We start from the raw sequence: 14,905 nt of genomic DNA, 5'->3' as shown, positions 1-14,905 counted from the left end.
CGCCTGCGTACTCGGAACGGAAACTGCAACTCCCCGGAGCCTCCACGCTCCTCTTGAGGGCGGTGCGGTGCTCGCGGCTCAAACCGAGGGCGGAGCCGAGAACCGAAAGAGGAAAGCCAGAATACATAGCTTTTGTGATTTTTGGACTACTGTTCCAAAAGGGGAGCAGGCTCGGATTACCCTCGGTAGCACCGATCACTCACAGAGTCACCATTACGGGCCTGAGGAGTCCTGGCCCTGCAGAATTATGCTTCTCCATTCCGCAGGCCAGCCGCGGTAATCTGGCCCCATTTCCCCCCGCGAGCCCTTCTGAAGAGCCGAGGCCCTTTCCCCGCCCCCTGCGCGCTTGCGCACTCGTGCCGAGATAGACACTCTAGAAGCCCCACACGGCAGACTTGAGGGCTGGGCGGTCCTCAGAGCCAGTGGCGGCCGGAGTGCGCGGACTGCTTTTCTGAAGAACTAGATTCCGCAGACCCGACCCGGGGTGGGTCCTGGGGCCTCGGGCTACTGTGCGATTCTTCCCGAGTGAGGGCTTGCAGTTAGAGACACGGACGGCTTGGGTTTAAATTCGTGCGCCAGTAGCGCCGCTGGGCCGGGTATGTGGGCGCGGCCTGTTCTGCAATGCGAGACCCTGCGGTCCTACTCACCTCGGTCTTCTCTACCACCCAGGCCTGGCTGTAAGAGGGAAGTCGGAGGTGGAGCCCCAGAATAAAGGTACCCTGCAGAGCGCTGGAACCAGATTCAGGGCTGGCCTGTGAGGACGGAACGACCCCTTGGACCGAAGAAGACGCAGTGGGCCGTCCCAGGCGGTGAGCAGTAGCGACGACCAAGCTATTGGGTACCGAGAGCTGCGAACCCGGACTCGGGTGACCGCAAACCTTTCCTCGTTTGCCTCTGGTTTCTGTCTGTGCATGCCTGCGGCGATTAGCGACGGGCGAGGGGCAAGGGGCAGAGCGGGTGGGTTTTGACGGACTAAGAAAAGCCTGGGGTGTAATGAACACTTTGCTTCCCTAGCCCTGCCAGTCTCCAGAGAAGGCCTTTGAAGTGAAACGAATCGCTGCCGCGCCTCTAAAAGCCAGGTTCTGTGTGAGTTTGTGCTGATTCTTTGTTTCCGTGAAATGATTTGATTTTATGGACACTGGGCTTTTTAAATTTTCTTCCCTTGTTATGTGCTGCTTAAGAATGATCTATTCATTGATTTGTGCTTTAAGATTTCCCTACCTAGTTAATGGCAGAGGACCTAATTAATAGATAACACTTCTTAGTGCCCGTCTAATACAGTTCTACGTTTAGTTTAACCATATGCTATATATTCTGATTATGGAAATGCCCCTTTTGGAAGTGAAAGTTCATGCTTTGTTTTCGACTGTGATTTGTTAAGGAGTAGTTCAGGGTTTGTTTAGATATCTTCAATGATTGATTCCAGAGTAGGGGTGGGAATTTTTTTCCAAGAGACTCCGCCATTGGAGATTTTTGGTAACTCTTGCCAGATGTGGTAGAGATTTGGTAGCATGAGTTTATTTTGCTTATTTTTGACAAATACAAAATGGTATATGTTTAACGCATAAATATGTACATGTTTCAGTATATGTATACATTGTGGAATGGAATGATTACCACCGTCAGACTAACATCCATCACCTCCCATAGTTACTTTTGTGTAAATAACTATGGTGAGTGGTGAGAGAATACTTAAGATTACTCTTGTGGCAAATTTCAAACGTGTGTGGTGAGAATACTTAAGATCTACTCTTGTGGCAAATTTCAAGCCTATAATACATTATCGTTATTTATAGTAACCATGTTGTACATTAGGTCTTCAGAGTTTACTTATGACTGAGAGTTTGTAGCATAAGTTTATTTAGGGCATGTTATTGGATAGACTGAGGTGTATAAGGTATTTAAGAATTTTGAAGCTAGGGGTGCGCCTGGGTGGCTCAGTCGGTTAAGCATGGGACTTCCGCTCAGGTCATGATCTCGCGGTCAGAGAGTTCCAGCCCAGTGGTGGGCTCTGTGCTGACACCTCAAGAGTCTAGAGCCTGCTTTGGATTCTTTGTCTCTCTCTCTGCCCCTCCCCTGCTGGCTCTCTGCCTCTCTCAAAATAAATAAACGTTAAAAATATATAAAAAATAAAAGGATTTTGAACCTAGGTTGAGAGAATTTGAATCTTGCCCACCACTTAAATCTGAGGGAGTTTGAGCAATATTTCTGTGTCTCAGTTTCTTCATCCATTAAATCAGAATTATAATAGTATTTATGTCGCAGAGTGGTTTTGAAGATTACCTGAATTAGTACCTGTAAAGCTCTTAGAGGAGTACCCCGCACATTAGAAGACTGCTTAACTAATATTACCTATTGGTATTAAATGATGATTGTTAGTCATTCTCTATCAGTTTTCTGTATTCCCAAGAGTAATGAAAATGTGAGCTTAATTAGGATGGATGCTTGCTAGCAGGAAAATGAATCACATACTCAAATGGACCAAAAGAGGAGTTCTTAACATGAAGTCTTTGGACTGTGTTTATGGGTTTTCAGGCCAACAAAAATCTAAGATTATGTACAGGATTGTTGTATATACTTGTTGGTAATTTGGTGGGGAGGAAGTCTGTCATTTCATGATACTAATCAAAGTTGTATAAGACCCAACAAGGTTGATTCTTACTGGTGTAGAATCGAAGTTTGGGATAACTGGGAATGACTTTTGTTATAATCTTTTATAAAAGTAGCATCCAGCAATATGGAAATGGTTAAGTAACTCACACTCCATCCATGTGATGCGAAGTTATACGATACTAAAAATTCTATTTATTAGTAATTTAGTTAGTCATTAGAAAAATATATATGTATATAATGTAACATTAAGAAGTATTTATTCTGAATAAAAATCTTTAAGAAATTAAGTTATAGATGTATCTTGAACACTAAGATAACAATTTATAAGATACATTACAAGGGTTTAATAACTAGTGTATTAACTGGAGCCCAGTAGAGTTAAGCTCAAATATTTGAGCAGATGCTATGAAATAAGCATTTTTTCCCCTGTCTTTAGTTTGGAAAAGCATTGTGATCCTTCACAGAAGGTTCTCAGGTGTTGACGAAATACAATATTCAAGAATTGGTAGCGCGGAGGCTCATGGTTCATGGGTTCTAGCCCCTCATTGGGCTCTGGACTGACAGTGTAGAGCCTGCTTGGGATTCTCTCTCTCTCTCTCTCTCTCTCATTTCCCTGTTTTTACCACTTACATAGGCCAATTTAATCACAAAATTTTAAAAACATTTTATTTTTCTAAGTAATCTCTATATCTAGTGTAGGGTTGGAACCCACAGCCCCGAGATCAAGAGTCACTCACTCTGTGGACTGAGCCAGCCAGACACCCCTAATCACAGTTTTCTTAATGACTATAAGGTATCCCATTCTCCCAAATCATTAAAAAATTATTTTTAGTGAGAATAGCTTTTTATAAATTTTTATTTATTTGTTTTTAGCTTTGAAAAATACTTTGTGTGTGTGTGAGAGAGAGAGAGAGAGAGAGAGAGTGCATGAATAGGGGAGGGGCAGAGAGAGGGAGGAGGAGAAAGGAGGCTTTGTGCTGTCAATGCAGAACCCCAAACAAACCATGAGATCATGACCTGAGCCAAAATCAAGAGTCAGACACTTAACCCACTGAGCCACCCAGGCACTCCAATGAGAATAGCTTTTTAAAACGATATTTCTGATGGAATTAATGCAGGCTTGTGAAATAAAATTATCCATGGTCCCAACATCCAGAAATAATCACTATTAATATTTAGAGCATATTTTCCCAAAATATTTCTACAAGCATGTATTTTTCTGTACGATTTTATTTCTGAATAATGGTATAACCCTAATTAAAAATTTAAAAGAAATCAAGACCTCTAGTTCTTAGTTTAATTTTTTAAAGTTTATTTATTTATTTTGAGAGAGACAGACACAGTGCTAGTGAGGGAGGGGCAGAGAGAGAGGGAGAGGGAGAATCCCAAGCAGGCTCCCTGCTGTCAGCACAGAGCCCTGTTGTGGAACTTGGTCTCACAAACCGTGAGATCATGACCTGAACCAAAACTAAGAGTTGGGCCCTTAACCGACTGAGCCACCCAGGAGTCCCCCTCTAGTTCTTAGTTTAAAAGAGACATTCAGTGTCCTCATGGATTTTTGAATCATGGATCTATGGGGAAAGGTAAAATCCCAGTAGTCCCCTTCTTGTTTGAGAAATCTTCCAAGCAATTACAATTCTTAAGATAGAAATGGAAATTAAATTGAGAGACTTAATTAAAATTAATTTTAAAATGTCAGAATTGAAATATAGAGATTTTTTCCCCCCATCTATTGATATCTGTTTCATATTGATGATTTAAAATAACTAATCATATTGGGGCGCTTGGGTTACTCAGTTGGTTAAGCATCCGACTTTGGCTCAAGTCATGATCTCATGGTTCGCGAGTTTGAACCATGTCAGGCCCTGTGCTAACAGCTCAGAGCCTGGAGCCTGCTTTGAATTCTATGTCTCCCTCTCTCTCTGCCCCTCCCCACCTGGTGCTCTGTCTCTCAAAAATAAATAAATGTTAAAAAATAATAAAAATTAAATAAATAAATAAAATAACTAATCATATTATATATTGTTTTGTAAACTGATTTTTTTTCTTTCAGTGTATCTTGAAAATACTTTCTATTCCTTAACTGTTTTCTAAAACTTAGCATTTAATGATTACTTTAGTATTCCATTTTATGAATGTTTTATAAATTATTTAAGAAATCAGTTATTGGGTAGTAATGTTCAAACTGCCCGAGCAATTCTTTCAACAGGCTTTCTATGTGCTATTACTTACCCACCTTTTCACTTCATGGTCATTTCAGAGACAGGAACACTTTTTACCAAGTGGGATATAGGTGACACTCTGTGAATTGTTTGGCTGAATTTCTGAAGGATTTAGTATGAAGTAGACCATAAAATTTAATTTTACCTGCCATTTCTTTCTTGGCCTTTGTCCCCCCCATCACTGTGGAGAGGAAGGTGATGTTAGGGCTCCAGGAAACTGAGTCTATAGGTTTCTGGAGATTGGGTTATTGATAAAATTGCCCTCTTTTTTTTTTTTTTTTGTCATTTACTAAGACATACGTAAACTGATGGAGACTCATGTCCTTCATGACTGTGATCTCTATCAGTTAACCATTTGTTTTCTTCCCTTTCCTTTGTTCTTGGGCAGCCAGAAGGGTCTGAGGAATATCACACATATCCCCCTGGGGGGGGGGGGGGGAGGGGAGGGTTTGTGAGGTATTAGCTTGCCTTATGCTCCCTCATCATATACATGTATGTTTATGTAAGTAGTTTTCCTGCCAAATATACAATTATACTATAAAACTATTTCCTAACCTACCTTCTACCAGCAGTTTGTAGTTACCATCTTTCCATTATATCAAATAAGAATTTTACCTTCATTTTTAGTATTTTTTAAATTAAAATTTATTTTACTTTTTTAAAGTTTACTTACTTTTTTAGTAATTTCTACACCCAACATGGGGCTTGAACTCATGACCCTGAGATCAAGAGTTGCACACTCTTCACTGAGCTAACCCGGCACCCTCATTTTTCATGGGTTTTTAGTGCCATTGTGTGAATGCACAATAATTCATTTAACCTGCTAAAAGATATTTAGGTTCTTTCCAGCTTTTTTGGTCCCATTATAAACACTTCCCATACATCATTCTACATCATACCTTAAGTGTCCATTTCCCCACAACTTTAGTAATAAGTAGTATTATCAATTTTTCAAATCTAGTCCAATTCCTTTAATATGGATTTCCTTAGTTATTAGTTAGTTTTAACGAATGAGTTATTTCTACTTTCTAGAGAATTAGCCATGGTCAGGTTTCACAAGTTCACTTTTCCCCAGCCTGGGTTCCAAGAGAGATGGGTTGATAAATGAGATCATGCAGGTAGTATTAATGATTCTGAACAGATATGTAGTGACTGGTGAGCTCTGAGGGCCTGCGAATGGTAGTTCATCCTCCCCCTGGAAGGGATCCCAGTGTGCAAGTATAGTTTTGTCATGATAAAGACCGCTAGCATGGGCTATGCAGGTTTTTCTCAAATTGTGACATTTGGACGAGCAACATCAAGTATCACTTGGGAACTTGTTAGAACTGCAAATTCTCAAGCCCAACCCTAAACACCTACTAAATTCCAAACTCTAAGAGTGAGGCCCTGCAAACTGTGTTTTAATAAGCCCTCCAGGGGAATGTGATGCACACAAAGTTTGATTACCAAACTTTGTTGCTCATTATGATAACCTGGCAGAAATTTTATAAAATCTGAGGGGAATTTAAAAATCCTGATTCCCAGGTCACACTCTGTACTAATTAAATAAAAATGAGAGATGTGAGCCAGGCATCAGTATATTTTAAAGACCTGCAGGTAATTCCAGTGTCTAGCAAAGTTTAGGAAATTCTTGTCCATAGTATTTTCTATGTTTAGGTTAGGGACCCCAGCCACATTCCTGAGTCTTAGAAAGAAGTTCTGGGTTAGATGATATAACCACTTCTTGGCTGGGAAGGTGGGAATGGAGGGAAATGGATCTGCTCAGGACAGGCCTAGACAATCCATTCTCAGGTCCAGATCAGCCTCCCTGGGGCAGAAGACTAACTGGAAACGCTCCTGCTAAAGTATATGAATATGTGCTTCCATGCAAAAGAGTCTCTGCTCTGTGTCTGTCCTTGTGCAACTGATTTTCCTGTGGATTTGAGGACATCTGTTTGTCTAAACTACATACTACCTCTTATAACTTGTCTGTGTGTTGCTGGGGGGAGAGGGTTGTAGGATGGGAGTAGTAGTATGACTTTTTAAAATTTGGGAGCTCTGAGGCAATTTTGTTCTTATGGCTTCACCTTCTTCCCCCAGCTCTAGCTTCTATGGACTCAGCTTCTCCAGCAAGTGACCTTTGAGGAAAACTAACCAGTTCTTGCAACTCTAAAATCATGGCTCATGTAAGTTGGTGTTTCTATTTAAAGTACGGTAATTTTTTTCAGGTTATGTGAACATTCTCATTAGATATCCTGAAACTTCTTAATAGAGCCCCACCTAACAACTTCTTCCTAGTCTTCCATTCTAGCAAGGGATGGAATCAGGCAGCCCAGGCCCCTTCTGTGTGCCTGTCTCTTCTCCATCCATGTCCATGTGTATATTGACCAAATTATTCAGCATCTCCTAAATGTTCAGTCTTTGCCTAGAGCAGAGATAAAATAGAAGTGAAGTCCATAGAGGAAATTGTTTGATCTGCGACTCAGTACTGGAGATCACTGTAGAGCAGCTCCATCTAAAGGAATTATAATATGAGTTACCCATGTAATTTAAAATTTTCTAGTAGTCACATATTAAAAGTATAGAATTAGTGTCGTTTTAAAAATTTTAGAGATATACAAAGAGAGAGCGCACACTAGTTGGGGATAAGGACAGAGGGAGAAAGAGAGAATCTTAAGCAGGTTCTATGCTCAGAGTGGAGCCTGATGTGGGGCTCGATCCCACAACCCTGGGATCATAACTTCAGCTGAAACCAAGAGTTGGACACTCAGCTGACTGAGCCACCCAGGCACCCCAAAGAATTAGTGCCTTAAGTGCACTAGGCAGCATATCATCTCATAAAGAGTATAGAATAATATGCAAGGCACTTATGTCATCTTGAACTTTTTAGTAGTCTCATTAAAAAAAGTAAAAAGTAACATGTACAGTTAATGTTTTATTTAATACAGTATATATAGTCAAAATGTTATCATTTAAAGTGTAATCAGTATGGAAATTATATTTTACATTTTTTTCTTTCTAAAGTCTTTAATATCAGGTATGTATTTTATAATTATAGCACATCTAAATTTGGACTAGCCACAATTTAAGTGCTCAATAACTACATGTGTCTAAGTTAGAATACTGGACATTGCAGCTTCAGAGATTTTGTATAACTTAAATTTTAAATATGACTTAGTATATTTAAAAGTATAGAAACATATGAATATAATCATTACTAAGTCTAACACAAATGGACTATTGTTTAGTAAATTATAAATATTCAGTAAAGTATTTGTTATAACAGAAAAAATGCTAATGATACAATGATGAAGAGAGGTCTGGAAGAAATTTTTTAGTTTTATACAAACTCTACTTTTTAAATTTATTTTTTTATGTTTTTGAGAGAGAAAGAGAAGTGGGGGAGAAGGGCAGAAGGAAGAAAGAGAGAGAGAGAGAGAGAAAGAATCTTAAGCAGGCTCCATGCTGAGCATGGCTCAAAGCAGGGCTCAACACGGGCTCTATTCTACGACCCTGGAATCTTGACTTGAGTCAAAATCAAGAGTCAGACACTCAAGCGACTGAGCCACTCAGGCACCCCCAAACTCTACTTTTTAAAAATAGAAATTTTATGGTTCATTTGGAAGGGAAAAAAATCCATCAATTTTTTTTCTAATCCTTAAAGGAAGGGAAAAAAATCCATCAATTTTTTTTCTAATCCTTAAAGGAAAAGGAGTTAGAATGAAACACATTTATTGAGAATTTTTTTAGGCCAATTTAAGCCCATTGCAAGCAGTGTTTTTATGATCACTATTCCAGTTAATTGTGAAATTCTGATTAATTTATGTGAACATATCTAGAAGTAAATAAAATTAAGTATCCCACAGTGCTTAATTAAGGGAAGTATCCCCCTTCCCACAGGAAGTTTTGTCTCTAGCAGTGGTTGGCAAACTACAGCTCATGAGCCAGATTCGTCCCTTGGCCTGTTTTTATTTTTATTTTTTAAAATTTTTTAAAATTTCTTTAATGTTTATTTTTGAGCATGAGTAGGGGAAGGGCAGAGGGGAGGGAGACACAGAATCTGAAGCAGTCTCCAGGCTCTGAACTGTCAGCACAAAGCCTAATGCAGGGCTCAAACACATGAACCACAGGACCATGACCTGAGCCGAAGTCGGACCGACTTAACCGACTGAGCCACCCATGTGCCCCCTTTGGCCTGTTTTCATACAGCCTTTGAGCTAATTATGTTTTGAAGGAATTGTTTAAAAAAAGAAGGGAAAGGGAAAGGATATGGAACAGACCATATGTGGCATGCAAAGCTTAAAATATTGGCCCTTTACAGAAATAAATAATTTTAGAAATAATACATGGGTTTGTCATTTCAGCATTTGGTGATGTTCAGAGATGTGGCTGTAGACTTTTCTCAGGAAGAGTGGGAATGCCTGAACTCATATCAGAGGAATTTGTACAGAGATGTGATATTAGAGAACTATAGCAACTTGGTGTCAGTGGGTAAGCTTATCTGTGTCATATAATTTAGAAATTCATAGGACTGAATTTCACGACTGTCTTTCTGGAAGCTAGCTGAATATTTTCTTTGTATTTAGGAATAGGCACCTGCAGCCATTAAGCATTTAAATAGCTCCTTCAGCTTCCCTGATAATTTAGTGACCTTTATGTCTTTCTTTGCCTTCTCCGTAATTACTTCTCTTTAATGACAGCTAGATATAAATTCTGAGACACTTATAGAAAAACCAGTTATCAAAGAAATCTGGTTTCTTATTGCTATAAATGGTCTATTATCTGTCACTTCACCTGAATGTGAGTAGGAAGACCAGAGGTATCTGGCTCCGCATATCTATTTAAAAAGCTTATACAACATATGTGTTGCTGGGTTGAATCAACAGTTTATTAAAACTCAAGTGGACCATTGAATTTACCACAACAGACGTATTACCTTTTAAGTGATTTATGCGTAAAAGTTTAAAATACGTGAATTTTGCATTTGATATTGGATGAATATCCTGGCAAGAAACTAATTATTTTCCTCTTAGCAGAAGAACAAAAAATAGCAAAAATATCTAATAAAAGTCCCTAATAAGTATGCATAGCGTGTACTGTGTACTAAACACTCATCCAAACACTTTACATTTATTAACTCAAACCTCACAACAGTCCTTTGGCTAGATACAGTATTTCCTTTTTACAACAGAAAAATAAGGCCATAGTGACCCAGGTAGCAGAGCCAGGATTTGAAAACCAGTGTTCTCAAATCATTATTTCTTCTTTAAAAAAAAAAAAAATCATTCCTTCCTCCTAAGAGACAGAGTTTGTATGAGTTTAAGTAAGACAATGTTCCTACTTCTGTTCTTGTTATTCCTTGTGATCCTGAAGTAACACTATTATGAATGTTTTTTTCAATCCCATTACTCTATTTCATTCTGCAGGCTTGATCAAGTAAATTCTTTATTACATACCCTTATGTTTTTTTCAAGCAGGGTATACCATTTCTAAGCCAGATGTGATTACTCTACTAGAGCAAGGGAAAGAACCCTGGATGGTTGTGAGGGATGAGAGAAGAAGAAGGAGCCTAGGTGAGTAAGTGCTAATCAGGCAGAGATACATGGTTATGGCATGGCATGGCCTACTGGTTGGGAAGGAAACGCACACCATAGATACTGGTAATGAAGAAAAGACCTGAAACCTGGGAAGAAAACTTAGATCTCAGCATGAGCCACCAAGGAAATTTCATCTGTACTATGGCTTGCTACTTGTTTCTTCACTTCTATTTCCCTGTCATTTCAGTGGGGGAAAGCTTTCTTCCATAATGACAACCTTTTTTTTAAATAAGGAAAAATTTTTAAATGTTTATTTATTTTGAGAGAGTGGGAAAGGGAGAGAGCATGGGTAGGGGAGGGGCAGAGAGACAGGGAGAGTGAAAATCCCAAGCAGGCTCCATGCTTAGCCCTGAGCATGGTGGGTTCCACCTCATGAATGTGACATGACGACCTGAGCTGGTATCAAGAGTTAGGTGCTTAATGGAATGAGCCACCCAGGTACCCCTGTAATGACAACCATTTTACCTGTACTTTGGATCTAATCTTTTTGTTTCCAATCCATTTTTTGTATATGTATTTCTTCATTGCTCTTTTCATAAAGTTTACATTGTAGTAGGGAAGTCATACAATAAACAAACACATGGGTTACCAAATATCATAAGTGATTAAGTATTATGAAGAAAAGTATCTTATGTGGATCCTGAGAAACTTAACAGAAGACCATGGGGGAGGGGAAGGGAAAAAAAAAAAAGAGAGGGAGCCAAACCATAAGAGACACTTAAAAACTGAGAACAATCTGAGGGTTGATGGGGGGTGGGAGGGAGGGGAGGGTGGGTGATGGGTATTGAGGAGGGCACCTGTTGGGATGAGCACTGGGTGTTGTATGGAAACCAATTTGACAATAAATTTCATATTAAAAAAAAAGAAAAGTAGGTAGGGTAAGAATATGGAGAATTATGATGGGTGAGTTGGGTAACTTTAAATAGGGTGGTCAGAGAACAGGAAGCAGTTTGAAGAGGCTCTAGCTGGTCAAAGATGGAACTATTTGACTATACACATAACTGCAATATGTTATAATACATAAAATATGCTTAATTCCATACATTCTTAGTGTTACTAATAGTAAATTGTTCACCATTGGAAACTACTAGAGATTTAACTTATTAGAAAATATAAATATAAAGGAAAAGAAGTATTCTGCATTCTTTATAAGAACTGTACCAATAGGTATTAGATGGATGTTTTTCTTAAAAGTATTCAGTGAATAAATGAAAGATGACAGAATTAGAGTATTACCATTTTGGAACCCGTAATGAACAACTGAATCTAGGCATTGAACATTAATACTGATAATGTCACAGAAATAGAGAAAATCAGACATACTTCTTCTAATGAAAGGATACAATATCACCTATGAAGTAACTTTGCCAATAAAATTGGTCCTAAGTCTGATGAAGTTTCTAAAGCCAACTACCAATTTATGGGAAGAAGATAGAGGAACATGTTCTACTGCCCCTTAGGAATGTAGTCCGCAAAATTAAGAAATGGGAAACACTATGGGGTCAGAACCGTTTCTTCAACAAATAAATTACAAGGGAAATTGAAAGATTGCAGGAGAACCAACCTATAGATTAAAAGACATGTAAAAGACCTGTCAACCAGTTGTATTCTATGGACTTCTTGGGGGAATAAATTTACTATTTTTAAATTACTTAAAATTTTATCTTTGAGACAGTTGGAAGTATGAACACTCATTTTTGATATTCTTAAAGAGTTAGTGTCCATTTTTTTAGGTTTGGATAATGGTATTATTAGAGATAAATCCTGTAAGTAGAAAAAATGAATATATGGTATTTGTGTCAAATAATATGAGAAGAGTGGATTGGGGTGTGCATTGGCCTGGGTTGGGTCAGGGGTTGATGGTTGTTCAGGCTGGGTCATAGATGTGTAGACATTTATTAAACTATTCTACTTTTGTGTATGTTAAAGGTGCTCTGTGGTAATCTTTTAAAGTTTTTGGGAAATAAAAAGAAAATGAGAGATGAGACCGTGTTAAAAATATATACAACTATTTGAAGGAATTCTGCCATAAAAGTAGACACATAGGATACAGGAAATGTCTTCTACGATATGAGGTATTAGAACATATTAAATGTTGAAGGGAATGATTTCAAAGAAATGAAAATTGATGGAGTAGAAAGATCGATAATATTGTACGGAATGGCCTTCAGTAGATGGGAAAGAATAGGAGCCAATTTATGAAGAAAACCCATGCTTATGACAATGATACGGACACAGATTGGTTGAATAATGTGAAGGGGAGAATACGTATTTTTCTTTCAGTTGCTTCTGATTCCTTGTTTAAGTAAGCAGTAAGATTATCAGCAGAATGTGAGGATTATTTAGTATTTTATTAGGATTCAGTATGGATTATTTAGTGTTTAGTAAGTATTGATTCTCAGAAGTACAATTCTGTGGTCATAGGGTTTTAATATTTACAGACTTCTTGATACATTAACCCTGGTGTTAATGTAACCAATACTGCCTCTGTCATAAATATTCTGTATTCCATATTATCTTGTATCAGTAACAACAAAGAAAGGTAATGAAAGACATCATACCTCAGAAAACAAATTAATTCTGTGACCAGGTAACATGATCCTCGTTTTCTTTTTAATTTAAGCTGATACCCTGCAAAAGGAAAGAACATTTCTCCTTTCATATTGATCTAAGATGGGCTAACACTGTGTTTTCCTATTAGCATTGTTTACTAAAGTTCTTGATTCAGTAGAATCCAAAGTAGTGTTTGGTTTATTAGTTTTAAATAGTTAAATATTTTACATATATCTTAAAAATCAAAACATTAAAATTCCTTACCATAGGCCAGTCTTTGGATGTTTAGTTTGGCCTTTGGTTTCATTGTAGGTCCAGCCAATTTTTTCTTGTATAGATCATATATATATTACATAGGCTATTATTTCTAGTTTCAGTTTAAAGTAGAACAAGAACCTAAAATATTTAGCTTTGTTTTTATAGAAATGATTGTCTTAGTAGCTTGCAAGGATAAGAACTGGCATAAACAAATATGGCTTTTTGTTTACAGAAATCATAAGATTATAGTTCAGTGTTCATACTATAGAGTAGTCTCCTAGGTGAGAATTTTCAACATGCCAGGGTCTTAATCTGGCATGTCTTATAACGGGTGGGGGCATATATGAGAGTCTCAGGTTCACTATATCCACTTTCAGAAATTTTTTTTTTAATGAAAACCTTTAAATTTATAGGATGTGTGTGTGTGTGTGTTTTAGATTTTATTAAGTAATCTCTATACCTAATGTGGGGCTTGAATTTACAACCCTGAGATAAGTGTTGCATGCTCCAACAACTGAGCCAGCCAGGCACCTCTATAGGATAAATTTTATAACTTGTTCTACTTTGTGGTGTGTGTGTGTGTGTGAGAATATGGACATTTTGTCTTAAGTTTGTGTATATTTATATATATTTTGTGTACTGTCTGCTCATCTCCTTTATTCTGTTTTTCCATTCCATTGTTTAATGTTTCTTATGTCAATTTGTGTGAGCATTTATGCTGTGAACACTTTCTCATTTTCTTACAAATATTTTGGCTTACTTTTATTTTAACTATGACTTTCCTGTTTTTAAATTTTTTTATGAGTTTCCTTTTCCATTGCTGGTTTTTACTTTTTAAATTTATAAGTAAATCCTTTGAAATTACCATTTATAACGTTTGTCATACCTTTATAGCCTCCTACTCATTTACTACTGTTATTTAGCTAATTACTAGTCATTTAATATGTCATTTATATCTTATTTATCTTAATGAAGACTTAAATTGACTTTTTCCTAAAGATTCTTACAAAGTTGCCATAATTTTTTATTGCTTTTTTGGGGTAGGGAGATGGAGACAGAGAGAAGGGGAAGAGAGAAAGTGGGAGAATGGAAGGAACTAAGGGGAGAGGGAGGGAGGAAGACACACAGATTTCATAGTGATATATATATTTTTTAATTTTATGTTTTATTTATTTTTTAGAGAGAGACAGAGTACGTGTGGGGGAGGGGCAGAGAGAGAGGGAGACACAAAACCCAAAGCAGACTCCAGGCTCTGAGCTGTCAGCACAGAGCCTGACGCAGGGCTCAGACTCATGAACTGTGAGATCATTACCTGAACCAAAGTCAGACACTTAACCTACTAAGCCACCCAGGTGCCCCGATAGTGATATTTTCTATGATCATTTACCTGTCTCTGCTTATATTTTATCTACACTATTTAAATCATTGTTACTTTTTAATGTTTTCAGTAATCCTTTTCTAAGCAAAGTTACTGAAACATAAATGTATACCAAAAAAAAAAAAAATCCAGAAATCATAAGGAAACAGCTTACTGAATTTTCACGAAGTGATCACACCCATCTGACCGGCAGCAAAATAGAGATTTGCTGGGATATTAGAAGCTCCCTCCTGGGGTGCCTGGCTGGCTCAGTTGGAAGAGCATGTGACTCTTGATCTCAAGGTCCTGAGTTTGAGCCCCACATT

The 14,905-nt window shown here is 37.9% G+C and overlaps 1 protein-coding gene and 1 long non-coding RNA gene across 2 annotated transcripts in view; both read left to right on the top strand.

Moving 5' to 3' along the window:
- The first annotated feature begins 372 nt into the window (after positions 1-372).
- Positions 373-1,975, top strand: LOC122234075. The gene is made up of 3 exons (XR_006211800.1): positions 373-484; positions 670-809; positions 1,015-1,975. It is a non-coding gene; the product is annotated as an uncharacterized LOC122234075 (long non-coding RNA).
- A 3,541-nt stretch (positions 1,976-5,516) lies between these two features.
- The window catches only part of LOC102956353, a 50,320-nt gene continuing 40,931 nt past the window's right edge, over positions 5,517-14,905 (top strand). Inside the window, exons 1-3 of the mRNA XM_007096859.3 lie at positions 5,517-7,000; positions 9,179-9,305; positions 10,289-10,387. Of these exons, the coding sequence (XP_007096921.2) occupies positions 6,992-7,000; positions 9,179-9,305; positions 10,289-10,387 (235 nt within the window). The 5' untranslated portion in view covers positions 5,517-6,991. The remainder of the gene's footprint in view (positions 7,001-9,178; positions 9,306-10,288; positions 10,388-14,905) is intronic.

The sequence above is a fragment of the Panthera tigris genome, chromosome E2 (assembly GCF_018350195.1).
Source record: "Panthera tigris isolate Pti1 chromosome E2, P.tigris_Pti1_mat1.1, whole genome shotgun sequence".
NCBI classification, from domain to species: Eukaryota; Metazoa; Chordata; class Mammalia; order Carnivora; family Felidae; genus Panthera; species Panthera tigris.
This window is presented reverse-complemented; position numbering and strand designations above follow the sequence as displayed.